This window comes from Lycorma delicatula, chromosome 7 (assembly GCF_047948215.1).
Source record: "Lycorma delicatula isolate Av1 chromosome 7, ASM4794821v1, whole genome shotgun sequence".
Lineage (NCBI taxonomy): Eukaryota > Metazoa > Arthropoda > Insecta > Hemiptera > Fulgoridae > Lycorma > Lycorma delicatula.
Window position 1 is genome coordinate 113,144,424 of NC_134461.1, and position 26,560 is coordinate 113,170,983.

General features: G+C 29.1%; 2 protein-coding genes across 3 annotated transcripts in view; one reads left to right on the plus strand and one right to left on the minus strand.

Moving 5' to 3' along the window:
• Window positions 1-2,990: 2,990 nt before the first annotated feature.
• LOC142328160 (uncharacterized) lies at window positions 2,991-22,192 on the plus strand. 2 transcript variants are annotated; one of them, XR_012757207.1, is made up of 7 exons: window positions 2,991-3,132; window positions 3,290-3,447; window positions 5,811-6,070; window positions 7,163-7,336; window positions 9,954-10,099; window positions 10,827-11,509; window positions 21,569-22,192. XR_012757207.1 is itself a non-coding variant. In XM_075371703.1 (6 exons), exons 1-6 carry the CDS (start codon window positions 3,051-3,053, stop codon window positions 11,291-11,293), a joined length of 1,287 nt encoding a protein of 428 aa, XP_075227818.1. In that variant the 5' UTR covers window positions 2,991-3,050; the 3' UTR covers window positions 11,294-12,277. The 2 variants fall into 2 exon arrangements, 1 of the variants encoding a protein (XP_075227818.1); XM_075371703.1 differs by lacking the exon at window positions 21,569-22,192 and having other exon boundaries at window positions 10,827-12,277.
• The window catches only part of pot (zona pellucida domain protein papillote), a 259,907-nt gene continuing 250,841 nt past the window's right edge, over window positions 17,495-26,560 (minus strand). The window contains exons 4-5 of the mRNA XM_075371702.1: window positions 24,687-24,826; window positions 17,495-21,311 (exon numbers count right to left, since the gene is read on the minus strand). Of these exons, the coding sequence (XP_075227817.1) occupies window positions 18,938-21,311; window positions 24,687-24,826 (2,514 nt within the window). The 3' untranslated portion in view covers window positions 17,495-18,937. The remainder of the gene's footprint in view (window positions 21,312-24,686; window positions 24,827-26,560) is intronic.

The window sequence follows — 26,560 nt, forward strand, 5'->3', positions numbered from 1 at the left end:
ATACGGGCTGGGCAAAAGGAATGAAAGAGGGGACCGACTTATAGAGTTTTGCACGAGGTATAATTTAGTAATTACCAACACCCAATTTAAAAATCATAATAGAAGAATATACACTTGGAAAAAGCCAGGCAATAGTGCAAGGTATCAGATAGATTATATCATGGTTAAGCAAAGATTTAGAAATCAACTCGTTGACTGCAAAACTTACCCTGGAGCAGACATTGATAGCGACCATAATTTGGTGATAATGAAATGTAGATTGGGGTTTAAAAACCTGAAGTAAAGGTGTCAGATGAATCGGTGGAATTTAGAGAAGCTTGAGGAAGAGGAGGTAAAGAAGATTTTTGAGGAGGACATCGCAAGAGATCTGAGTAAAAAAAGATAAGGTAGAAAATGTAGAAGAAGAATGGGAGAATGTTAAAAAGGAAATTCTTAAATCAGCAGAAGCAAACTTAGGCGGAATAAAGAGAACTGGTAGAAAACCTTGGGTTTCAGATGATATATTGCAGGTGATGGATGAACGTAGAAAATATAAGAATGCTAGTGATGAAGAAAGTAAAAGGAACTATCAGCAATTAAGAAATGCTATAAACAGGAAGTGCAAACTGGCGAAAGAACAGTGGATTAAAGAAAAGTGTACTGAGATCTGAATTTAAGAGAGCATTAAAAGATTTAAATGGCAGAAAGGCTCCTGGAATAGACTGAATACCTGTAGAATTACTGCGTAGTGCAGGTGAGGAAGCGATTGATAGATTATACAAACTGGTGTGTAATATTTATGAAAAAGGGGAATTTCCGTCAGACTTCAAAAAAAGTGTTATAGTCATGATACCAAAGAAAGCAGGGGCAGATAAATGTGAAGAATACAATTAGTTTAACTAGTCATGCATCAAAAATCTTAACTAGAATTCTATACAGAAGAATTGAGAGGAGAGTGGAGGAAGTGTTAGGAGAAGACCAATTTAGTTTCAGGAAAAGTATAGGGACAAGGGAAGCAATTTTAGGCCTCAGATTAATAGTAGAAGGAAGATTAAAGAAAAACAAACCAACATACTTGGCGTTTATAGACCTAGAAAAGGCATTCGATAACGTAGACTGGAATAAAATTTTCAGCATTTAAAAAAAATTAGGGTTCAAATACAGAGATAGAAGAAGAACAACTGCTAACATGTACAGGAACCAAACAGCAACAGTAACAATTGAAGAATATAAGAAAGAAGCCGTAATAAGAAAGGGAGTCCGACAAGGATGTTCCCTATCTCCGTTACTTTTTAATCTTTACATGGAACTAGCAGTTAATGATGTTAAAGAACACTTTAGATTCGGAGTAACAGTACAAGGTGAAAAGATAAAGATGCTACGATTTGCTGATGATATAGTAATTCTAGCCGAGAGTAAAAAGGATTTAGAAGAAACAATGAACGGCATAGATGAAGTCCTACGCAAGAACTATCGCCTGAAAATAAACAAGAACAAAACAAAAGTAATGAATTGTAGTAGAAATAACAAAGATGGACCACTGAATGTGAAAATAGGAGGAGAAAAGATTATGGAGGTAGAAGAATTTTGTTATTTGGGAAGTAGAATTACTATAGATGAACGAAGCAGGAGCGATATAAAATGCTGAATAGCACAAGCTAAACGAGCCTTCAGTAAGAAATATAATTTGTTTACATCAAAAATTAATTTAAATGTCAGGAAAAGATTTTTGAAAGTGTATGTTTGGAGTGTCGCTTTATATGGAAGTGAAACTTGGACAATCGGAGTATCTGAGAAGAAAAAATTAGAAGCTTTTGAAATGTGGTGCTATAGGAGAATGTTAAAAATCAGATGGGTGGATAAAGTGACAAATGAAGAGGTATTGCGGCAAATAGATGAAGAAAGAAGCATTTGGAAAAATATAGTTAAAAGAAGAGACAGACTTATAGGCCACATACTAAGGCATCCTGGAATAGTCGCTTTAATATTGGAAGGACAGGTAGAAGGGAAAAATTGTGTAGGCAGGCCACGTTTGGAATATGTAAAACAAATTGTTAGGGATGTAGGATGTAGAGGGTATACTGAAATGAAACGACTAGCACTAGATAGGGAATCTTGGAGAGCTGCATCAAACCAGTCAAATGACTGAAGACAAAAAAAAAAAAGTCTAAGGTTTCAGATTTTCTCCTCTCTTGTCCAGTCTTTTACTTTCTGTAAAAACTACAATTCAGCTGTTTCCAACTTTTAAGGTTAGATCCTGCCAGTAAATGCCAGTTATTGCCTACTGTCACAATTGAATGGGCCAGATTCTTCTATATAGCAGTTGGTCAGTTCTGCTAGCAAGTCTTACTTCCATGAATCCTTGGCTTGGTTCTAGGTGCATAGCGGCATATGGGTTTATGTTATGCAGCAAAATAGAAGGTTGTTCCCAGAGACTTAAAACAGTAATTTCACCTGAGGTATTGTAATCCCGTATTACAGGCTTTGCTTCCAAAGGGACTTGTGCTGATGATTTACTATTATTGTTACATGTCGGGGCTGGTGGCTCTTGACGTATAAAAATGCCGATTACTCGTTTGCAGATTAAAGCTTAGGATAGTACTAGATTTAATTGTAATGCTAAATTAATGAAAATACAGTTTCAGTAAAATTTTACAGTGTGTAAAAATATTTTTTATCAGTTCTTGTTTGGTATCAAAAAATACTTTTAAAGTTTGGTCTGTACTGTTGATACTTCACGGCTATTAGATTTGTTTTGCGAAAGTGGAGAAAAGAATTACAGGAAAATAAGGAAGGGATAGCAATTATTGGTACATTAATCCCATCACTATACTTTATTCGTATTTGGTACGAAATTTACAATAATTTTATCGTACTTGGTATATTTATTATTTTTTTTTTAATTTACTTTTCTCCCTCACAATAGCCGACTAATAAATAAAATGATGATAAATTCCCGTCCATCGATGATTTCGCTTATGATCGATATTTCTTAAATCGACTACGTATGTATATATTAAAAATATATCCATATTGTAAGATAGAGGTTATGTCTAATTTAGGAAGTAAAAATGACCAGTGCTACATTTTATAATCAGCTAGAAATAACTCCTCCACCGTTGTTGTCTTTTAAATTATGTTGTAAAAATCCAGGTATAGTATGCCGTTTGAATTTAGTAACTTGTTTATCAAATTTCTTGGGAACATTAATTTAATGTTATTTAAATGTTTACAACATGTTTTATTATGTCATTATTCTACATTGTATATTTTTACAAGATGTATTAAATGGGTGGTTTTTTTTCTTCAGATGGAGCTAGTAAAAAGTTAAAATATTTGTTAGAAAAAGCAGTTAAACTATTAAATGATCAGAGTAATCTACATAAAGAATCTGCTACACTTTCTAGATTGATTTACCGTTGGAAATGGATACTGAGGAATGACAAAGGATTTAAAGCACTGGAAAAAGTAAGCAGTATTTATTTAGTGATGGCTCGGATGTTCAATTAATAAGATCTGTTAGATTTCTTCTTGATAACTCCAAAATTATTCTTGATTAACTAATAGGGGGGCCGTTTTGATTTCATGAACTTAACAGAACTCCTATGCATTACATTTACCTAACCGTTGCTAATAATATTAAGTTCTTGGATATCGTAGTCACATTATAACTATCATAGTTTACTTTTGAAGTAATCATTAATAACATTTTTAAAAAAAATAATTATACATTTTTAGTTGATATGTGTGTGCATTAATATTTGTATTTATCTAATGTAATATTAATCCATTTATACAATATATAATAAGTAACAATGCAATTTAGTTTATATACTGATATTCAAATTTAATTTGATGTTGACTAGTGTTATCATACTGATATCAAAGTGATAGATTTACTGGTATCCAGATTGTGTTATTTGATATTAACTAATTTTATTCTATCTTCTAAAGCATTCTCAGAGAGAATATTTTCTAGAAAGTTGTTTAAATGTCCAAAGAAAGATGTTCAAGGAAATAGATTGAAAGTAGTTGTCGGATAATACATTTAAGTAAATGCATACATCTATGGTAATTTAGAGCATTACTTGATCAACTTAAATTTTGTTCATACTTTAATATATCATAGATATGCCTAGGATCAGGAAAACACAAGATTTAAATATCAGAAAGCAGGTTTGTACTGTGGGTGACCTGTGCAAGGTGAAAGTCTGCACATTATCAGTACTCTGGTCTGTTAGCAATCAGTTTTGTGAGTTATGACAACCTGTTGATGTCAATCTGTTCTGTGGATATAGATTATGATTAAAGTTAAGGTTAAGATTAGAGTTTTATGGAGAGTAGAATCAACCATAAACTAACCTTAATAGTCAGAGTCCAACTCAAAGCCAGCCATTGAAGATGCCTAACAGTGCTCTTCGTAAGGTAATAGCTCTTCATATACATGACTAATAGTATGGAATATGTTGTTTAGTTTCTCTCTATACTGACTATATTTCTGTTTAAACATGAATTTGGCCAAGTATCCTACAAGATGATAAGTGTTCTCATACCTTGGTAATTTATCCCCAACCTTTCTCCACAAAAATCTAACCATAACCTCTCCCCACGGAATAAATTAGCATCTGAACAGGTCTCAATAACTCACAAACTGATAGCTAATTGACTAGAGTACTGTTAATGTGGTGTAGACTGATCTTGCACGGGTCATCGGGTGTCCAAACCTTTTTTCCGACATTTAGATCTTTTGATTTTCTGATCCTAAGCATATCTATGCTTATACTATGGTATATTAAAATATGACCAGAATTGAAGCTGATCAAGTAATCACTCAGAATTATCGTACATTTATTTGTAAAAGATAGTGGAGATCGGTTCTTAACTACTCTAGCCTGCATTAGAGTTCCAATAGGATTCTGGAATTAAATTTTTTCATCTTGTAGATAATTGATAAATAAATATGTTACGTGATGGAATAATAAACCTAAAAAAATGTAGTTATGTATTTAGTAATGTTTTGGTTTACGTTATTATTATTTAGGGTGAATCATAAAAATGTCTGGTCAGTTATGTAAGTAATAATCCGTATCTTCACTTGTATTAGATGTAAGCACTTGATGAGATTTTGTAAATAACCTTTCTGTAGATGATATTTACAGATTTTATAGTATTAAAGTTGTTATTCATAGTTTGTTTATAGTTGTTACAGTTTTTATAGTATTATTCAGAGTCTTAAAAATAACTTATTTCAATTATAAGCTAGTTTTATGTAGCATTTTTTAAAAAAATGTTAAACAGAAAGAGTTACACAAACAGATTCTATACTGTTGAACAATCATAATCAACAGATGAGAAAATACTATATAAACAATTAAATTACATAAGTTAATGAAAAAATATAACGAAGAAATGATAAATAAGCAATATTTATAAGTTACTGTAAAAAGAGTATTCTTAACTTGTTTATAGAATAAAAGCAAACAAAATCTATAAATAACTATATTTTCAGTTTAGCTTTTCCGTTGTTTGTTTGATTATTATTAAGCAAACTTTATGCTTTTATTTTAGATTACCTATAAACTAACTTTTATTCTTTTTGTTTCATTTATTAAACACTGTTAGAAATGCTTGTGTAGTATTTCACAACTATTGAATATTTGCTAATACATATTATTATTTCTCTTTATTTCTTTTGTTTATTTATTTATTTATGAATCATATTCATGTCTTAACGTCCAGAAATGGTGATTTGACTATATTTATTATGTAACATTCCATTTATACTAATTTTTTTTTTTTTATAATTGATCAGTAAATTTTTGTTTCACTAGGTAAACAGAAGTCTACTTCAGTATTTGGCATTGGATATGGTTTCCATAATGGAAAAAGCTCTTGAGAAAGTATATGATGATTATGGCCCATCAAAACAAATGCTTGAATGGGTCTTAGTTAGATTACAGGGTTTTACTAAATTATTTGATAATATTTACCATAGATGTATAGAAGCTGCTACTTATTTGAAATGGAGATTTCAGAATGGTCATGTATGGAGTGTCGCTTTAATTGGGACAGCTGTTGTTAGCCGTATATGGTAAGTTAAATTATTAGTGTGAAAAATTTTTTGTTTATTTATTAGTTTAATTTCAAGTAAACTAGTAATTCATTTAGCTGAAACTTTTGGTTGTTCATGATATCGAAAAATACCAGATGATAATCTGGTAACCCACGCTGCCAGGTCGCTCTGCTCTTACTAATGCCATTTCTTAAAATGGACAGTACTATTTGCTTTTACAAAATCATGCAACATCATCTTCGTGTATGCCAGAAAGAGGTCTGCAATAAAATACTTATTGCAATGCTGTAATTCATAAAGATGGATTAAAGGATCTTGCCAGAATAAGGGTGAATAGATTTTAGCTTTAAGTAAATTAATTATCTTTTTAAGAATGAGTTGTTAATGCAGACTGATATAAATAATAATACTTTATAAGCTTAACAAATAAGCAATCCAATTGAGGCTTATTTTATAATTATTTCAGAGTGCATTATAGTGGTGCAGAAAGTGCTTCCTTCTCGTATGGAAGGTTGATGGATAGTTTGAATCACAATTAGACTATTGTATTTCAATATTATCAGCTCTTCAGAACAATATGATGTCTCGTAGGCATAGCATGGTTCAGTTTTTAATAACTATATGTTATGAACTGGTAAATTAGGAATATTATAAGTTACTGGCATGCTCATTGCAAGTGCAGGGAACACTGCATATAGACCCAAATTCATGAAAGTTAAACAAGATTTCTGCAGCCTTCCAGAATAATATATATTAATCAATAATTAATTGAAATACAGGAATACTGTGGGGGGGGGGGGACGTATTCTAGGAATTAAATACATTTAATCTACCATTAGTTATACAATATAATAAACATTCCCTTGTAGAAGCTCATTTATATGAACTTTATCAGTTGCAAATTTATTGCTAATGACTCCAGATTATAAAATTAGTTACAAAATATGTTTAAAAAATGTTTAGTTCTCATAAGTTTAAATAATTTTATTCTTTTTTATGACAGAATTAAAGAGAGGATGGTATGATAATTACAATTAGTTCAGAGAGCTTCAAAACTCTTAATAAATTTAAAAGAAGCAGTTCTTCATTTATTTTTATGTTTATGTTTAGGGTAATTTCACAGTATTTGATTAGAGAAAGCTGTAATTGGTATAGTCAACTTAAACAAATGTTACCAGTTCTTCAACCAAGTTTTCAACCTTGGCTTCCATCGGGTTATACACTACCTGAAAATTTAGTTGCTTGGCTTGGACATCCTGATTATGTGGTATCAACACACAATATGTAAGTAGAATAAGAAATATACTTGTTATGTAAATATACACAGTACGTTCTTTATATATTAACAATGTGTATTTCTTAATATATTATATATAATAATATATTAAAGCAATATATTAAGCAAAGAAATACTCCCTTAACTCTTCAGTTTTTCTTTTGTGTTATTTTTATCTATTAACCCGAAATACTCTTAATGTTTTTGGTTATATGTATTTGTTAATGGACATTTCTCCACATACATTGTACTAATTTATGTCTTATGGCCTCATAAGTGTTACTTATGTTTTCATTAATTAAAAGATGAAAGATAATGAAATTAATTAATTGATGGGTGCTTCCTTTAATTTAAAGTAAAGTTTTGAATTGTTCAGTATAATATAAATGCATATTATATTATAATTTTTAAGATGAGGCAAACAATTTTTTCAACTGAAAGAAAAATTCTGTATGTATGTATTAAATATACATATTAATGAGATCTTAGTATCTTATATTACAACTATTTCTTTTTTATTCAAGTGTAAATAGTTTTTTTTCTTGTAAAAAAAAAAAAAATTTGTACATCACCATTACAAAATCTATTTCATGGTCATATCTTAGTCTTGAAAATGTAAAACAAAAATTATAAAATAATTATTCTCAGTAAAGATTTAATAAATAATGGTTAATTCAGTGAGATCTGGAAATGAACAGACATAATTTTAATATGTACAAATTAACAAACACTATCAATTCAAAATGATTTCTCCTGCAGTGAAATCAAACTGTTTACTCTTTTGTTTTGAAGCAGCCTAAACTTTTAAAAATTATATAAAATTTATTATCCCTATTTTTATTTCCATCTGAAGTACCATATTATGTTACTCCTGTGGTTCCTTAAAAAAAGAAAGAATGAGTTTTAAGATAACAAAAATGGTCTGTCAGATCATTCTTTAGCACTATATGTTTTGAATTGTGTAAACAATTATTTAGGATAATTGAAGAGCATGTGGGTGACAATTTTGTATATATATTTTAAAAAAAATTATTTAAACATATATATACATATTTATATTGCCTATGACACTCCTATCAGCGTAAAGATTGCAATGCATGGTCATGCATCTAAATCTGTGTAGCTATTGAGCTGCTACAGTGAAACAAATGTGCATACATACATATATAAACAATAACATTTACACTCCATTTTGGGCAGCCTATGACCCGGTATACAGCCTATGACTTTTTTTATAGAGCCTTTTATACGTACAGATTTTTTTTATACAGCCTATGATCCGGTATTTATATAGCCTCCCGGTAATGTAAGGATTCCAATGCGAGGTCATACATCTAAATCGATTCAGCTGTTGAGCTGCTACGGTGGAACAAACATACATACATACATACCCCCTAAATACATTATATTCCTTTTTGGGCACTCGTGTAAATAAAATAAAGGATTATTAATTAATATTTAATAACAAAATTGTGCAGCAGAGAATATCAGTGGTGGTGCACCAGACAGCTGCACATGGCTTCCTCCATGACTCTCCTGCTAGAATCAGGAGAGTAAAATTATAAAATAATTTTCATATTATTTAATTTAATATCTAAGCATTGATTATTTTTATTTATGTTTTATGTTTTATATTTGTATTTTTATTTATTTATTAATTTTATTTATAAAATGAAGGTAATAGTTAATTTTTAGCAGTAAAAAGAAATGCGTACATGTTCAAACATACTGCCCATCAAAAAATCATAAAATTTTTTTCTTAAATGTTATAAACAGTAAATAAGAACTGTAATAATAATAATTGTAAAATAAATTTATAAATCTACTACCTTAATTCATTCATTCAATATTGTAGCAGATGTTAAAACATAACTATTTTTGATAGAAATAAATCGACACTGAAATTACTACTGATTATAGATTTAGAATCTCATATATATGTTTTTTTGGCCTTTTAGTTACAGTTGCCCTTTTAGTTATACTCCCTGTAACATAAGGATTCTACTGCAGGGTCATACATCTAAATTGGTTCGGCTGTTGAGATGCTACAGTGGAACGAACATACATATACTCTAAAAAGATTACACTCCTTTTTGGATAGCCGAGCAAAAAGGCTTCTAATTCTTTCACTGCCACTTTAATAAATTAATGACCTAATTAAAGGATTTTCTCACCAATTTACTTAAAATAAGATTAAAAATTTGTAGAATAATTTTATGCATGATTTTAAATGATATAATTCTAATTTTAAAAAACCTCTGAATTTTCTGTATCTTTGTTTCATGTTTGAAATACTTTTTGTTAATGTTTCCTAAATCAAACTTTTTAATAATGTTCTTATTTATTAGCTTACTTAATTATTTGCTTTTTTATTCAGTTATTTATTATTATTATTGTTTATTAATTTTCATTTGATTTACCTAATATTTAAAAAAGAAAATTAATTATGTATTTTGTGATTCTGCATTGATGAAGGTTTTAGCATGGTTTCTCTCAATCCATTTAGGAAAATGCTGGGGGTAATCTCTTTTTAATTTAAGTTAGCTACCTGCTGATTCCTGATGTGAATTATTAAATGTTTAATTATATACTGATCTGAATATTTTTTTTTGTTTCAAACTACAGAAACAGTAATGCATTTTCTTTTTTGAATAAAACTGAATCAACTGAAGAAGAGAATGAAGCTATGTTAATTGATAATGATAAAGTTGGACTCTTTAAAGATGTTTATAAAATTAGTAATATTGAAATTAAAAAAGAAGATATTGGAGGTAAGATTTTTTTCTTAATTTTGAAATCTTAACATAAAAAAATTGTTTTTTATATTACTCATCAGTAATGTTACTAGGCTATTCTGTATAATAATTGTTGAATAATATTAATTATTTTGCACCCAGTGTTGATTCACAGGGATATATTTTTTTATATTCCCTCGACCATGCTTGTTGCTTCAACAATGAAATTTGTAAATAAAGATAAGTGGATCAATATGTAATATCCTTTAAAAATTTTAATCTTATTAATAAGTTCTTTTTGAAATTTTTCAATTATAAGACTATTAAGTGGTTATCTCATCCTTTGTATTTTGTTCATGGGAAGAGATATTTTTTTCATGTAATATCCACTGTAGTATGCATAAATTACATTTCTTGAGATAAATTCTTATATTATTCAACCTTAATAAAATGCTTGTATTAGATCATACTGGGTAATCTGAGTTGAGGTCTTAGTGATTTTATATGTTTTTAAGCGTCACTTTCAGTTACGTTACTTAAAACAACAATGGTTGTTAGTATTTTTTTATTGTTATCCTAAATACACAGTTAAGTGTTCTCATATTTGTATTGTTTTATAAGTATTTTTTATTTGTAATTTTTTTTCTTTTTTCATTTCTTTTTTAAAATTTTATTTTCAAAGAAGTAACAATTTTCTGAATGGTTTTTTTTAGCATAAAGATATACACATCTTATTTGTTAATTCCAATTTTATGTATTTCAGAGGTAATTTCAAGAAATAATGAAGAAGAAAATTATATTGATGTCAAAATATTAAAAAAGAATGTAAAAGAAAGTGATAAAGTAATTTCAAAAACTTCTATAGAAGAGAATGAAACAAGTAATAGACAAAAGAGAAAAAAGAGTATAATGAAAAATAAAAATAATCAAAGACTAGAGAATTCAAATAATAATAATAATAATAAAACTAATCATATTGATACAATCACCACAGTTGGTAAGCTAATTAGATTTATTAAATATCAAAAAGTATTAAGAAAATCTATTCTGAATGGGAAATGTAATAACGACATAAGGAGCAGATGTTTAACTCATAACATGGATAAATTACAATGGAGAATGTTCCAAAAATTTATTAAAGATAAAGTACAACAAGTTAATGATAATCCTGATATAAAGAAATATATTCTTGATAATGTCAAAAAAGAAATAAAAGTATGGATTTCATAAAAATATGTTGTTTTTATGTAGCGTAATTGTTTTCCTTTCATCAGATTTAATTCTTTTGATTCTGACTTGCATTTAAATGGCATGTATATTTCACAACATTTGGTGATATATAGTTTGAGTTCATAATCATTTTAAGTGTCAAACTGAAATAAGAGTAATTATTAAATAAAGTGCCGTGCTTTACAAGTTTGGTTAGGAGCACCTGCAAGTTTACAGGTATGTTTTTTAAGTCATTATTACAAAAAAGAAAAATCAGTAGTGTAGCAGTTTTTTTTTAAATGTATACTGCTGTAAATTGTGATACTATACTAATAGAGAAGAGTATAATTTAGGGTAACCATAAATATCGTTAATGGTGAATTTTCTAATTGAAAATTGAGGAAGATCTGATCTGAAAATTGACCTGATTTTTAATTATAATAAAAATGTAACTTTTATAAAAGTTACAGTTTTTTCTTGTACTGTGATTATACTTACGTACAGCAGGCTGCCAGTGTAATGTACTAAAGAAATAACCAAATTACTCATTACCAAACAAATATTACTAAAACATGTAATCATTTGGAACAAGACCAAAATTATAATATGCTAATGAGTAACAACAAATCTAGTTTACTACACTTCATAATCTTTTAGTTAGTTAAACTGCATGTTGAATTTTTCATCTTATGGATTTTACATTGTAATTTTAAACTAAAATGTTCATGAAATTAGTCATAAATCATGATTTAACTTTTAAAGTTAAGCATCGTATAAACTTAACGTATTCTTCAAGATGTGATAATACTAGCAAGGTTCAGGGTTAGTCAGCAATCACTAACAACCACATTTTATTCATTTCCTCTCAAGAATTAAGAAGAATATTATTTATTAAATAAATAAATAAGAATTATTTTTTATTTTAAATAAAATTAATTATAAATTAATTATTAATTTTAAATAACATTTATTTTTTATTAAATAAAGTAATAGATAAGAATATTATTTATTTGTTAAATTTATTATTGCTAAAGTTTTTTTTAAAAATAATTCTACCTACACAATGAACTCAAATTCTGAACAATTGTAACTGTTTGGTGATGGATTTTGAATTTGTCTATAAGATGCTCTTCATAAAGGTTTTATAAAATTTGAATGTAGTGAGTGAACCATCTGAGAGAATATTATACCTGTGCAATGCTAACAAGTGCAAGCTGCATTCGTTGTTAGTTGGCTGGATGAAAAGCATCTTATTACAGATCTGTGATTTTGTTTTTCTTACTATAGTGTCATGAATTTGCCCCAAATTTGCTGAACTTCGTAAGAAATCATGAAAACTGACCAAATGATTACCTCAATGGGGGTAGTATTACTCTTTAAGACTTTGGGGGTTTGCATCCTGATGGTCCTAGTCTCTGCAGCTTTTCTTCCCACTACATTCAGAGCTGCAGAACACTCTACACATACATTACAACAAGAACACTACACAAATTATACAACAGCATCCTACACTGTTTCTTCTTACACTTACACTTGGTGGTGTTACGGCACCTTACACAAAGCAACCGTAACCCAAGGTGGAAACTATCATGCCTATAGGTGGCTTTACATAATGGCTTACATACATAGGCTTTACATAATGAGTCTCAAATGATGTCCTCTGGGCAAACCCAGTTGTTTTTAGCTCTAGCTTCTATATGCGTGGGCTCTGCAGACGTGGTCTTGTATTTTCCTGGTACTTGTGAGACCAAAATTAGAAATTCCCAAGAAACCCCTTTGATGGTTGGTGGTCCATCCGAAAAAACCACCATTTGAAGTCATGTGAAAAGATCTCATTCAGCGTTGTCTGATGAGGATAAAAACTGTATTGATAAGAACAGTTTAACTGGTGGTGGCACATCCTGTCCACATAAGAACGTAAGATTTATTGTTCTTAAAAACAGTCAGGAGGGAGGCTCCCTTCAAAACACCTCATCTTTCCTGATAAATAAAGTGATAACAGATAAGAAATGGATGCATTAAAAATGTGGTTGTCCTAGTAGTGTATCATATCCAACAACTCAAGTTATACAGCATAAGCCACGTGAAAAATGACCTCTTGAAGAAGTGCAGTTTGATGGTGTAGGTCACCTTCCACGCCATGAGGTGTCTTAGCTATTTGATGTAATTATCCAAAATGTACTGAAGATCAAGAATTTTTGTATAAAGTGTAATGTTCATTTATGTTTAACCAAAAATAAAAATTGTTTTATGAACTTTCCTACACAGTAGACAACCAAATAATTTATTACAACAGACATTTGAATCAGTGTATTTTGTATATTTTGAGTCAGTGGATATTAAGGTCAGTTAGAGACAATTTATATTACAAGTAATATTAATTATTTATAAGATGGTAAAAATATAAAAAATTTTTAATATTAATTTTTTTATTAGTATTTCACTATTTTTGTTCACTTGATTTCAGATTTGTAATGAATTTTGTTTTGATATTTTAAGTAATTCACTTAATGATAAATAATATTAATATTCCTTTACAATAAGTATATGAAATAGCATATCAAAGCTGCAGCAATTAATATCGCTATAGAGACCTACTGTACACAATTGTAACTGTTAAATTGTTTTGACAGCCGGTGGTGAAAAAAAAAATTTGTATTAAAATTCATTTAAACCATATTTAATTTGAAATTTGCATCAAAAATCTTTTTACTGAATATTGTAAATGCAGGATTGAAAGGGTTCAGATGTTTGCATATATTTTAAGATGGATTGTACGTTGCTAGGCTTTAGTTTTTAATTGTCATTTTTTAACATCTTTTTATCTGTGACAAATATAACATGTTTGGGCGATGATAATGCAAAAGAGTTTTTTGTACAGAAACACCAAACAAAAAAATACAAATGTTTAAGCAAACACAAACACACAATTGGTACAAGTATTTTAAAAAACAGATAGTCATGTTTTGATGATCATCATTCTGGTCATCCTTGGACCAAAATCAGACCCCAAAGTTCAGTAAAAATAAATGAAGCTATTCTGCAAAGACCAAAAAAAGAACAATCTGTGATATTTACAAGATTTTAGGCCTATTATGAGATGTTTGTAAGCAGTTTATGTTATGGTAGTAAAATATTTATTATGAATCTGTTCAAGGACTGCTCACTCAGAATTAAACAAAAACAGCACTGTGGTTACATTGACACTAACCTGAAAGAACTTTGAAAAACTAATGCAAATTTAACCATTCATTTCATGAATTATGAGTTTACAGCTGCAACTCTGAAACAGAAATATTAATTACAGTGGAAGAGTTCATTGTTATCACTGCCAAAGAAAGCAAGGTATATTCCAATCAACATTGACGAAGTTGGTTTGTTTATTTTATAGGATTGTACATAAAGCTTTTCTCACCAACTCAAACTATGAATGAACAATTCTGTTGTGATGTTCTGAGAACACTTGATTTAAACAGACTAACACGTGGCCCAAAAAATGGTTTTTACACCATATCAATGTGCTTATGCAAATGTCACTTATGCATAGGTTTTTGCTAAAGAGAAAAATAGTCATCCCATACCTTCCCTAGATATCAGACCTTGCTCCTATATTACTTCCTGTTTCTGAAGTTGCAATTATGGGTTAAGGGATAATGTTTCAGACCTTTGAAAAAATTCAGGTTGAGTTGTAGGAGGTAATAAAACACTGATGAAAACAATCCACACCACTGGAACTGTGAATCGCCCAATTCCATACAAAGATTTTTGTATCTTTTCATAAACTGGGGGATGGCTTCTGACATTAACCTTAAGGATTATTTATTGTACAAGTATAAAGAAAGAATTGAAGAAAAAAGGACTAATTATATTAAATGTTATCAATAATATCAATTGGAAATAGGGGGGTGCTGGAGTTCCACAGTGCCTATACATGAGCCGCCACTGATGCAAATTAATCTGAACACAGAAGTTATTTAATAAAAGTTGCTTAATTTAAAAAATCATCCCTTTACAATTTGTGAATATCTAGCAATTAATATGCCCTTCTTTATTCTTACTCATTTCATGTATACAATTTGGCATCAATTCAACAAATTTACTACACATTTTTTTTTGTTACTTCATCATGAAACCATATTGATCTTATTACTTTAACGAGTTCAATTTTTGTGGTGTAATTCATTTTTGAGAGTTTTCTTGACTATTGCTGAAAAATTTTCCATTGGGTTTAAATTTAGGGAGTTGTCTGACAATGGGAGCACTTTAATGTTTCATTCTTAGAAAAATCTTTCCACTTTTTTGGCAGTAAGGCATGGCACCATATCTTGTTGGAACACCCTGTTATCTTATGGGAATTTGTTCTGAAATTGTGTTGAACTCTTCCCTTCAGAATCTTAATGTATCCATCACTTTTCAACATATCATCTACTGGAAGTAATGAACACGGACCTCCAAATGTGAAACAACCCCAAAACCTTTTTTTCTGGGATGTTTAATTGATTGTTAGATATGAGCCAGTAATATATTATATTGGATGCTTCTTGAATTCTTTTCTCCTGAATATAAAAATGTGACTTGAAAGAAAACAAATTTTTCCACTCTTCTTTGGTCCAATTAGTATGTGCTTTAGCTTACAAGAACCTTTTTTTGCACATTTCTGGTGTCAAAAGCTGCTTTTTAGCAGGCCGACTAGCTTCCCGTCCATCTGCAAGTCTGTATTTAACAGTTGCTACATGTAAATCTGTTCTACAGGTTGCTGATTCTCAGTTTCAGTCACAAAGATAATTTTTGATGTTTACTTTTTCTTACTAATACCCAGTCTTGTGTTGGAGTAGTTTATCTTTTACAGTCACATTTGCCTTTCATTTGCGGTGAAAGGAACCAGTTTCTTTAAATTATTTTGAAATAGCATTCACTGTCCCTAGTCCAACACCACGCTCAGAAGCTATTTATTGGTGTGTCATACTGGGATGCCCAGAAAGAGAAACAATTTTCAAACACTTTCTTGGAGTTATTTAAGACACCGAGAACAAAAACAATATTAAAACATGGTTTTGTAAAAGAAAATGAAATAAACTTTCACAATACACTATTTATAACATGAAAATTGTAAAATAACCAAAGAACAATAACCTCACATTATACAGACAACTTAAAGAATGGATGTGGTCAAGCAGTATAGCCACAACATAGAAGTAAACAAAAAATTCCCTGTGTTTGGATAAATTTTCACACTACTGTATATATGGAGCATTGATTATACTCATTAATTTTTTCAAAATTTGTTAAGTAGTTGGGGTAATATTGTGAAAAAAACCAATTTCAATTTTCCTCAGAGGCATTTGAGAGAAAAATTTAGTAAAGCAAAAGTTTTACTTACAATATATATATATATATATATAAATAATTAATCAAAAAAGGTCTTTTCAAAAAATTAATCCCTATCCCTTAAAATTAAAATATGACTTTTTTGTTCTATCTCCCTTTGGTTTAAATATTTTCTAAAAAATCTTTAAAAGTTTATACTTCAAATGTAGTGAGTGCTATCAAGAAATGTTTACAGTCTTTAAAAAATTATAGACCCCAGACCTACAGTGCAGAAGTTTTCTGAAAATTTTCTTTTTCTTATTTTAGCTTTTATTGAAGGATTAGCCTTTATTGGGGTGTTAGATTTAGAGAAACCGTAAGGAAATTTATTAAGCTAAACCTATATATGAATATTTTTATAAAAGGTTTTTTATTCCGACCTCTAAAAATATATTTTTTGTTTTTTAGCTCTAATTTTTTTAATTTTTATTATTAAGAAAATGCCTTTTTCTATTTTTCTTCATCACATAAAGGGATATTAAAATTAAAGTTGCGAATAAACATAATTTCCTATTCTATTTTTTTATTTTGGAGTAAATGGGATTTTGACATTTGCAAAATTCCTAATACCCAAAATTTTTGTTGATCACTATACTTCCTCTTTATAACTATGCTGCTGCAGCAGCAATAGAGAATATATTTCCCATAGCTGGGAAATTAATAAAAAAGATCAAATATTTATCTGCCAATAATGACTGGCAAATAATTTTGATGATTTCTTACAATTATTCTGAGTACTTGTTATTCTGCTGTGTTAATAAAAAAAAAAAAAAAACTGAGTTTTTTTTTTTAAATGATTAAAATTATTTAGTTTATAAAGGAAAGATAAGAAGAAAAGTAAAACAAACATAAATATACATATTAGTGAAGCTAAAGTTTTATTTCTTATAAAAAAATTAAATATTTAACTTGATACAATTAATTCGTAAACGTAAACATAAAAAGTTTTCTTAAAAAATAAATTCGGTTATAAAAATTATGTAAATATTGAATGTAACAAGAAAACATTTTCATTTATGTTGGGATAGATGGTAGAAAGAAAAATCTATGTGATATATCAATAGTTGAAAGAAAAAATTTAAACCAACCACCAAAAAAAAGAACTGTATGCAGTACCCCAAATAAAAGCCAACACCATTGTATTGGTAATCCCCATATGGTTTTAGTTATTATTTTATTAAGTTGTGGTACTGGTAATGTACCTGCTTATTATTTTATTTTTGTATATAAATGCTTATAAAAAGTATATTTTATTCTAATTATTTTATTTATATAATAAACTATTACTAGAATTGCATGTCTATCTATTTCAAATTAATGATATTAAAAGGAATATATAATTTATTATTTTATTTATATATTTACTTTGATTATCATATAAGATAATAATTAATTATTTCTTAAATATCTATTTGTATCATCTAGGAGTCCATAATTTAACTACACAAATATGAAAAATATGGTAACCTAAATGCATATGACAGATATTGATTATTTTTTATCTAGTAGTAAATTAAGTTGATTTCCCAGTTCTACTCAAAATAAAATTAAATAATTAATACTATAAATGTTTTAAGAAATAATAAACTTAATTGATATTTAAGAAATTTTTATGTGTACAGTCCTTTTCTAATGTAATACTTATCGAGTAATAAATGAGAAACCAACAAGTCCAGTACAACACGAATATTTCATTGTTGTATGAGATACTTATGCAGTCAATAAATTTTATTGCAAATCCATAACAATAAAAAGAAAAAATAAACATATTTATAAAGGTATATTTTATAATTCATAGGAATCCATTATCACAGAGAAGTATTATTCTTACATGGCAATACCATTCGTTTTGAAAATATTACGCATAATTTCATATACATCATTAAAAAAAATATATATTATATATTCTTCATTTAGAATAGGATAAGATTATTTTCCTTAATATGTTTTGAAGAAAAATCTATAAAATCAATTCGGTTAAGATATTAATTATACTAAGAAATTGAGCAGGTTAACTTTATAATATTTAATTGATATTTACGATAAATTAATAATATCTTAATTATACGTGCACCAGCTTTATGTACTAGTAAAAATACTTTTTAAATTATTATTATAAACTACAATCTATTCATTAATATACAAAGCTGTTCATGTCAGTTTGGCACATAACACTAATCGTTAATTAATATACTTCGTAATGTAATGTAAGAACTTGTTAGTCTTTTTTCTTTCTATAAATTAATTCTTTATGTTATATGAGATTGAAATTTTCAGTTAATTTTAGTATGATCGTAATTATTTATAACTAGCTTCACTGTCAGCATCACCAAACCAATTTTGGCTCTGTTGGTAAGTTGTTTGTCGAATGGAATAAGATTGCATCGCATTAGCTCGCTGACTTCGACTGGATCTCGGTGAATGTTCTGGGCTGCTTAAGTCCCATTGTCTTCCTCGAATACCCCATTGTTCTGTAAATTCAGATGCGGATCTGGCAAGAGACGGCTGACTTATTGAACGAACTAAACTAACAGCATCTTCATCTTCTGAACCGACACCGTGTCGAATAATGTCATCATCATCATAAAATCTACGTGGTCTGTAATATGAGCTGGCATCGCTCATATTATCTGGAATATTTGGTCGAGCAAAATCGACCATTACTTCACTCATAGACCTAACATCCATATCAGATCGAAGGCTTGATCTAGATGTCCTTCTGGATCTGACTGAAGGATCCACTCCTGGTGGCCCATTGACATCTGCTGTCAAGGTACGAACTGAGGATCCTCCATCCGAATCATATTCATATAATGTTGGTAACGAACTACGTCTGCTTCGAGTATCCCAATCAATTTTACGACGGTACCTGTTTGATCCAGAAGAACCACGTTGATCATACATTGGACGTTCTGGGGGAGCTAATACTCTTATAATTACATCCCATTTTTGTGGTTCAAATAATTTTTCATATCGTTGATCTCTTCTAATTCGTTCGTAGTCTTCTTTAACTGTTGCTTCAGTCAACAGAGTTCGTAAAGTAGATTCGGTCGTTATAATTTCTCGCCACTTTTGTCTGTCTTCTAAAGTAAGATTTGTTTCGGTACGATGCAGTTCTTGTGTCGTTTCAGTCATTGTTGGCTCCAATACACGAACAAGAACATCCCAGTTTGGAGGCGGAGGATTAGGCACAGGAACTTCCAGTGTGCTGCGGTATTGTTTTTGAAGTTGTATATCAGACCGTTGGTGATCAGTTTCCATTGTGTAAGGACGTTCCATTGTATATGGACGTTCCAGTGTGTATGGACGTTCCATTATTGGATTCATGGGAGGAACACCAGATATTGATGAAGTTTCAGAATAACTTTCCCAGTCGGTAACAGTATCAGAATCAATAGCTTGAGCATCAGGATTTGGGTAGTTTCTGATAGTTACATCCCATTTCGGTTGTGGTTTAGGGTGGTATTCTGTTACCTGGCGACGATGTCTTTCTATATCTTCAATAGTCTTTTTCTCTGTTATTGTACGAAGGAAGACATCATCTACAACATGAGAAGTTATTTCTGGCCGTCTTGATACCACTACGGGAGGTTCTATTAATTCTTCAGTAGTGTTTATTTCCATTTCACTAGTGTATGTCTGTGAAGGTGGTATTACTGGTGGAGGAGGAGCTGGACGTTTCTGATGAGAGCGTTCTACTATTTCTGTCATTGATCTGGTATCAGTCATTTCAGTATTCAGACTTGCTAATGATGGTCGACGTTGTTGAATGATGTCAACAGTATCTTCTGACATCCAGTGTTCTTCCTTGGTAACGACTGGCTTTTGGTCAATCTGTTTCCTGATAACTGATGAATAAACTGGTGGAGGTGTTGGGAATTTGGCAGGTGGTGGAGGTGGATGTAGTTCTGGTACATAGGTAAATGTTGTTTGAGGTGGTGGAGATCTTGCTATTGATCTGCTGTATTCTTCTCTTTCTAAGATTGTTGTAAGATTACGTTCTTGCATTCTCATACTAGCTTCAGATTCAGATGGTGGTGGAGTAGGTGTGGGAGGAGGTGGAGGTGCTCGTTTTACACGAACTTGGACATCAAATTTGGGTTCAGGTGGAGTTACACTCAGTGGCAATGGAAGTCTTGGTGTTATAGATGAAACTGCAGTTTGCATAATCTCTGTCTCAGTATGGTGTCCATATCCTTCAGAGTAGAAGCTAGATCCTTCTTGTATAAAAGCTTTATTGTCATATGAACCTCCAGAGCTGACAGATCTATGTAAACTTCTTGTATCGATATCCTCTACTTCAGAATGTGCTGAGCTGGGTGATTCTGATGGATAGTCACTCGGTAATGTATCTCCACCACTGATCAATGCTGCTTCTGATCCTGTAGAACTACCTGAAGCTGTAGGTGCATGTGCTCTAGGAATCTTGAGACCTTCAAACATGGAAATGTTACCCAAACTGGAACCAGAAAGTTTTGTAATTTCTGATCCAGTTCCTGTTGAAAATGGATGTCTGCGAACTACTTGCACTCTCCTTCGTTTAAGTAGGTAGTAAGAACATCCCAATCCTAGCAATACAAGAGACAGGAAGAGAATTCCACAGATGATTAACAAGATCTGAAATCCTTTAAGTGGTGGAGGTACTGGTAGCACGGGAGCAGGTCGATCTTGCCTGAAAAATAAAATGGAACCTCATTATTTAGTGTTCTTTAAGATTCTTGTAAGTAAAATTTTATTTATTTATTTATTAAGAAATCTGTATCACTTTTTGACTTTTAACCATCTATTTTGTAATAATTCCCTTAAAAAAACTGTTACATAATTTTATTTAATTATTTGTAAGTTTTTTTAAAAATAATAAAGTAAGTATAGAAAATGTTTAAAAACAATAATTTTATCAATTTACATATTATATATATATTTTAACAGGAGCAGTATAATGTGCTATCAGGTTAACCAGGTAATTAAGAAGAAATAGAGAGAAATGATGAAAAGAAGAGTATAGAAGGAACCAAAAAGGATTCTTTTCTTAGAATAACGAATCCTTTTAACAATTTGTTCTTTGCAATACAGACAATGGCACTTTCAAAAGCTCTTGTTCAACCAAAAGGATTACTGGATCTGAATAAGAATGTATATAAAAAAGTAAGGGTGCGGACAATGAAGATTATATGCTTAAATAATTAAAAGGACGAATTGGGTACTGGTTTTGCTGGCCAGGAGGTATAAGTACTGCCAAGGACCAGTGGAAAAGGTGAGTAATACTGCAAGGCCGTGTTCAGTGCAATAGTGATAACAGTGATATCAGTAGTAAGTGTGTGATCACAACGAGGGAAGAGTACGTCATGAGTTTTCCAGTGTGGACAGTGGGTGAATTCAAAAAGTTGTTCGGTGAGTTATTGCTAAACAGTGGTGAAAGTGACAGTGTTTTGTTCATTCATAAAGTGTAGGGGTAGTTCTTTTCTAAGTAGTAAAAGTAATAATTCTTGCAGAAAGTGATTGTTTATGACATTTAGACTTTTCTATTGTTATCTTGTTCTTAATGCAATATTAGTTTCTATCAGTCATAATGTTTTTTAGTAAATTGGACTGAATTCTGCTATTTATAATTTGTCATCAAATCAATTTTGTTTTTTTATTTGAATTAATATTTTGTATTTTATATATATTTATTGTTATCAATATTATTATTATTATTATTACATCCTTTTTTTTATATAATTTTAGAATAAGTTATATTTATAAAAAAACTTTTAGTCTCTCAATATACTTGGAAAATTATTTTCTGACAACACTTAAATTATTATTATTATTTAATATTTTGAATGACATTAACCAATAGATCAGTAGTATTCATGATAAATATGTTTAACGGAAAGTTTCACTATCAAACTTATAACTTCATTTTATAAAAAAAAATTGTAATAGAAATAATACTCAACCTTAATAACTGAAACATTATATTGTCTGAATCTTGCATTAACTGTTAAAAATTTTTGTTATAGTTTGTATTTCAAACCACCCAGTTACAGAAAATTCTCATTTTCATTAACAGAGAAATATAATGAAGAAGTGAAGTTAATACCAATGTATTTTGTATGAAAATACCAATTTGTTTTAAGAAATTTACGTAACTTTTTACCATCCATGATTGCTGAATTTGATTGTCAATAATCTTAAATAAAGGAATTTTCAAATGTAGAATCACTCTTGTTTTTGGCATTCTGATATGTATTTCGTAATTTAATTTTGATTATGGACAGATAAAGTGTACATATAATGTGGACAGATATAGTTTTTCTGGATTACAATAAAAATTTGGATTTCTTTATAAAAAGTGAAATTTATTTTCAATGTGACTAATCTAAACTGTTGTGGAATTATTTTATTAAGAATAAGCCTTTTTTTTAATCATTCTTCAAATGAATATTTCTTCTTTGTATATTTAAAAATATTTTCTTATTAAGTACAACGATACAGAGACTGTTGATTCTGTATTGTGATAACAGATCCCATCTGTAGTAAGATACAGTTACCGTTTTTTGAACTGATTGTTAAAAAATATGGCAATGAATTGCATAACTTTATCAGTTATGCCAATGAAATTGTGCAGTTCATTTTTAAATTCAATCATTTTAGCTTATTTCAGGACTCGCGCATCAGAGGGCTTTTTTTAATGATTAGAATAATCACTCAAATTAATTTTAAATAAATTTAAAAAAACTTTTCTTTTTTTTAAATTTGGAGGCTTCTTCATCAGAGGTGGGGTATTAAGATATTCTAATTACTTTATTTTTTGACAAAATATGTTTTGAACATTAAAAATTTGAAATTGCATAAAAACATTTCTTCATCCTGAGGTCTCATACTCAAGGGGAAGCATTCAGGTAAAATTAATTTTTAAGAAAATAATCAATAAGTGGTGACAATAAATTTAAAAAAGAATTTTTAAAAATTGTTTTAAAGATACAGCCATAATTTTAAATAAACAAAATTGTAATTTTCTAGGAAAGTGGTGAAACGTTTTTTAAAAATACTAATGAGTAAGCGCTATTAAAAAAAATTAAGATTTTTGTGTAAATACAATAGATAACTTTCGAAATAAACTTGAATTTAAAAAAAATATATATATATATTTTAAATTAAAAATGTATATTTTACCACAGACCATTGGTATGTGATGGGCAAAAACTTTTTATAGTGATGTGAAGGGCTATTGATGTAGAAAATATAGATGCAAAAATTCCCATTAACTCCTTTTCTAAAACAAGATATAGGTAAAAAAAGAAAGATATGAAATAATTTTTGGTGAGAGGATGAACATTAAATAAAAATTTTTGATAATTTGTGATTTTTATAAATACAGCTTCAACTTTTGTAAGAAACGTTTTTGCTAAATTGGCTCAGTAAAGACTTGGATTTTATTTTAGCTGAAACACCCAATTTTTACAAAAATTTCCCCCCCAAAGATGTTGCTTGTCTACCTAGTTTGAAGAAAATAAGTCATTGGGGTCCAGAATTATAGGTTAACATAAATATAATATATACATATAGATACATACCCACAAATGTCTGTCTGATAAAAATAAATTTTTTGGACTAGAAGCATTGGAATAAAACTTTTTTTGCGGATCATTTGCAATTTATTTAAATCTATTTATTTTTATTAAAAATAATAATGAATATCTCTTTAAGGACAAAATATAAAAAGGGCCAAATTTTTTTTTTTAGATTTTTTTTTGCTGATCTATATAGTTTTCAGTTATATTGCTACAGCCAGGAAAATAATACTGTAGAAATTAACGTATGATTTGTTGTTAAAATATTTTTTTACAAGTAAACATTATTCTTACTTATCACAATCATCTGTAAATTGATTTATTTTTCATACACGTAGTATTTTGTTTTTATTTACATTCATCTAATGGAAAATAATATCAATAGTAAATAGAAGCTACCATTGTCTGAGGTGGATAAATAGTCACCTCATTATTTATTGTCAGTACTTTTCATAATTTATTCTATTAGTAATAAAAATAATACTTACAATCCTACAGGTATTCCAGCAGGAGGTGGTGCTACTGGAGGTGGATATCGGCACACTATTGTTATTACTTCATCTCCATCCATTTCCAGGGCGTGATGGAAACGTACAACGATGTTGTTTGTAAACACTCGTGCAGGATCCTGAAATAAATAAATGTTATTATGTATTTAAGTTTCGTAAATACATTCATTTTTTATGTATAATGAAACTATTTAATGAATTCTATACGTCTGCTTGAGTGTGAAGGGTTAAATATTTTTATTAATAATATACCATGTTGTAAGTATGTTGCATCATTACAACTTTTATATGTAACACTTTTGAATGATCTTGTCTATATAGCCTTGCTGATTACATTTTATTACATAGATGATTCATCTTCCTAGTCAATATCACCTTATTTAACTAAACTTACACATTATGGTTGAGTGCTCTCCTAACTTTTCAGTAAAACCAAATGGGTAATGTTATCTGATATAAGTGAACGTTATTACTCTAAAAAAAGCAGTAGTTGAAAATACATAATTAAAATTAAAGTAAACAGTAAAAAAATATGATTGCTTTAAATATAATCTAGACAAATTGGATATAAACTATTAGTCCATTTTTTAATGACTAATATAACTGGCAACTCAATAAGGGGCTAATTAATTCCAAAAAGGCTTTTGAAAGGAAAACTATTATTCTGAAAGTGAGGTTTACAATTTTTAATAATTCTAAGGGTCTTAAATTTGATAATGGTTTAAATTTATTTTTTAAATAAAGTTGTATTAAATTGTGCACAAAATTTCTTAATCTGCCATGAAAATTATATAAAATGACTAATTTTTAATGAAAAAACCAAACTAAAACTACTTTGGTCCTCGTGGATGTTGCATTATTTTATATTTTAATCAATAAGTGAGGTATGAGTATCTTTAAAGTAATTGGATTTTTATCGAATCAAACACCTTATGCTTTAGTTAGGATTAATTTATCTATAATGAATTTTGATTTGAGTTTTTTTCAAACATTCAATCTTTTATCATGGGTTTTTGAAATATTTAAAAGAATTAAATTTAGTTTGTTTTCAATAAAAGTATACTTCTAAATTACTTTGTATGGTCTATTACTTTTCTTAAATGGATTTGTGAATGCATGAGTAAGTGAGCACGCACGTGTGTATTTGTGTTAGGATTGTATAAAATACTGGATATACAGTTATTCATTAAAAAATTCAAAATCCTAGAAGTTTTAAGTTTTATATTGTATATATAGCCGTGTTCTGCTTTCATTCTTTTATATTAGTATAAAATAAATACATTACATTTTAAAACATTTATAAAATTTGTTGAATTAACAGTTAAAATATTGCTACTATCCTATTTTATGGTACTTAAAACAGATTAAAAAACATTTATAACCTGCTTAGTAACAATATTATAAATAGTATTCTTAGCTAGTGTAAGGAGTGGCACAAGGGAAACAGTTCAAGGTGCCCTTCACCTGTATAATGTATACTGATATAATGGGCGTTATGATATAATATTTTTAAATATTAAATTGATCTCTTAACAGCATGAATTGTTTAAAATATACAAAATTTATTTTTTTGCTGATAATGTTTTACTCATAAATCCATGAAAATTGTAATGAACAATTGAAATGACTTTCTCCTGTGGTGCCAATAAGTTAATAAATTTCTTTAGCATTATTCATCAAAATGTTAAATTGGAGTTAAACATTTTAGATACTGATGTATTTTTTTAATTAGAATCATAATGATTACCTGAATACCATATTGTACAGTTATACCATCTGGTTGTTTAGTTGCTTAAAATGGAAACTGGTTAAACTGTCACCTCATCATCAGCTATAGGTTTTGTATTACATTT

Bases quoted from the DNA above. Each gene is read 5' to 3' on its own strand.
- LOC142328160 (XM_075371703.1), top strand. From the start codon at position 3,051: ATGACCAGTGCTACATTTTATAATCAGCTAGAAATAACTCCTCCACCG. The intron at 6,071-7,162 runs GTAAGTTAAATT...GTTTATGTTTAG, and splicing joins GCTGTTGTTAGCCGTATATG to GGTAATTTCACAGTATTTGA. The intron at 7,337-9,953 runs GTAAGTAGAATA...TTCAAACTACAG, and splicing joins GTGGTATCAACACACAATAT to AAACAGTAATGCATTTTCTT.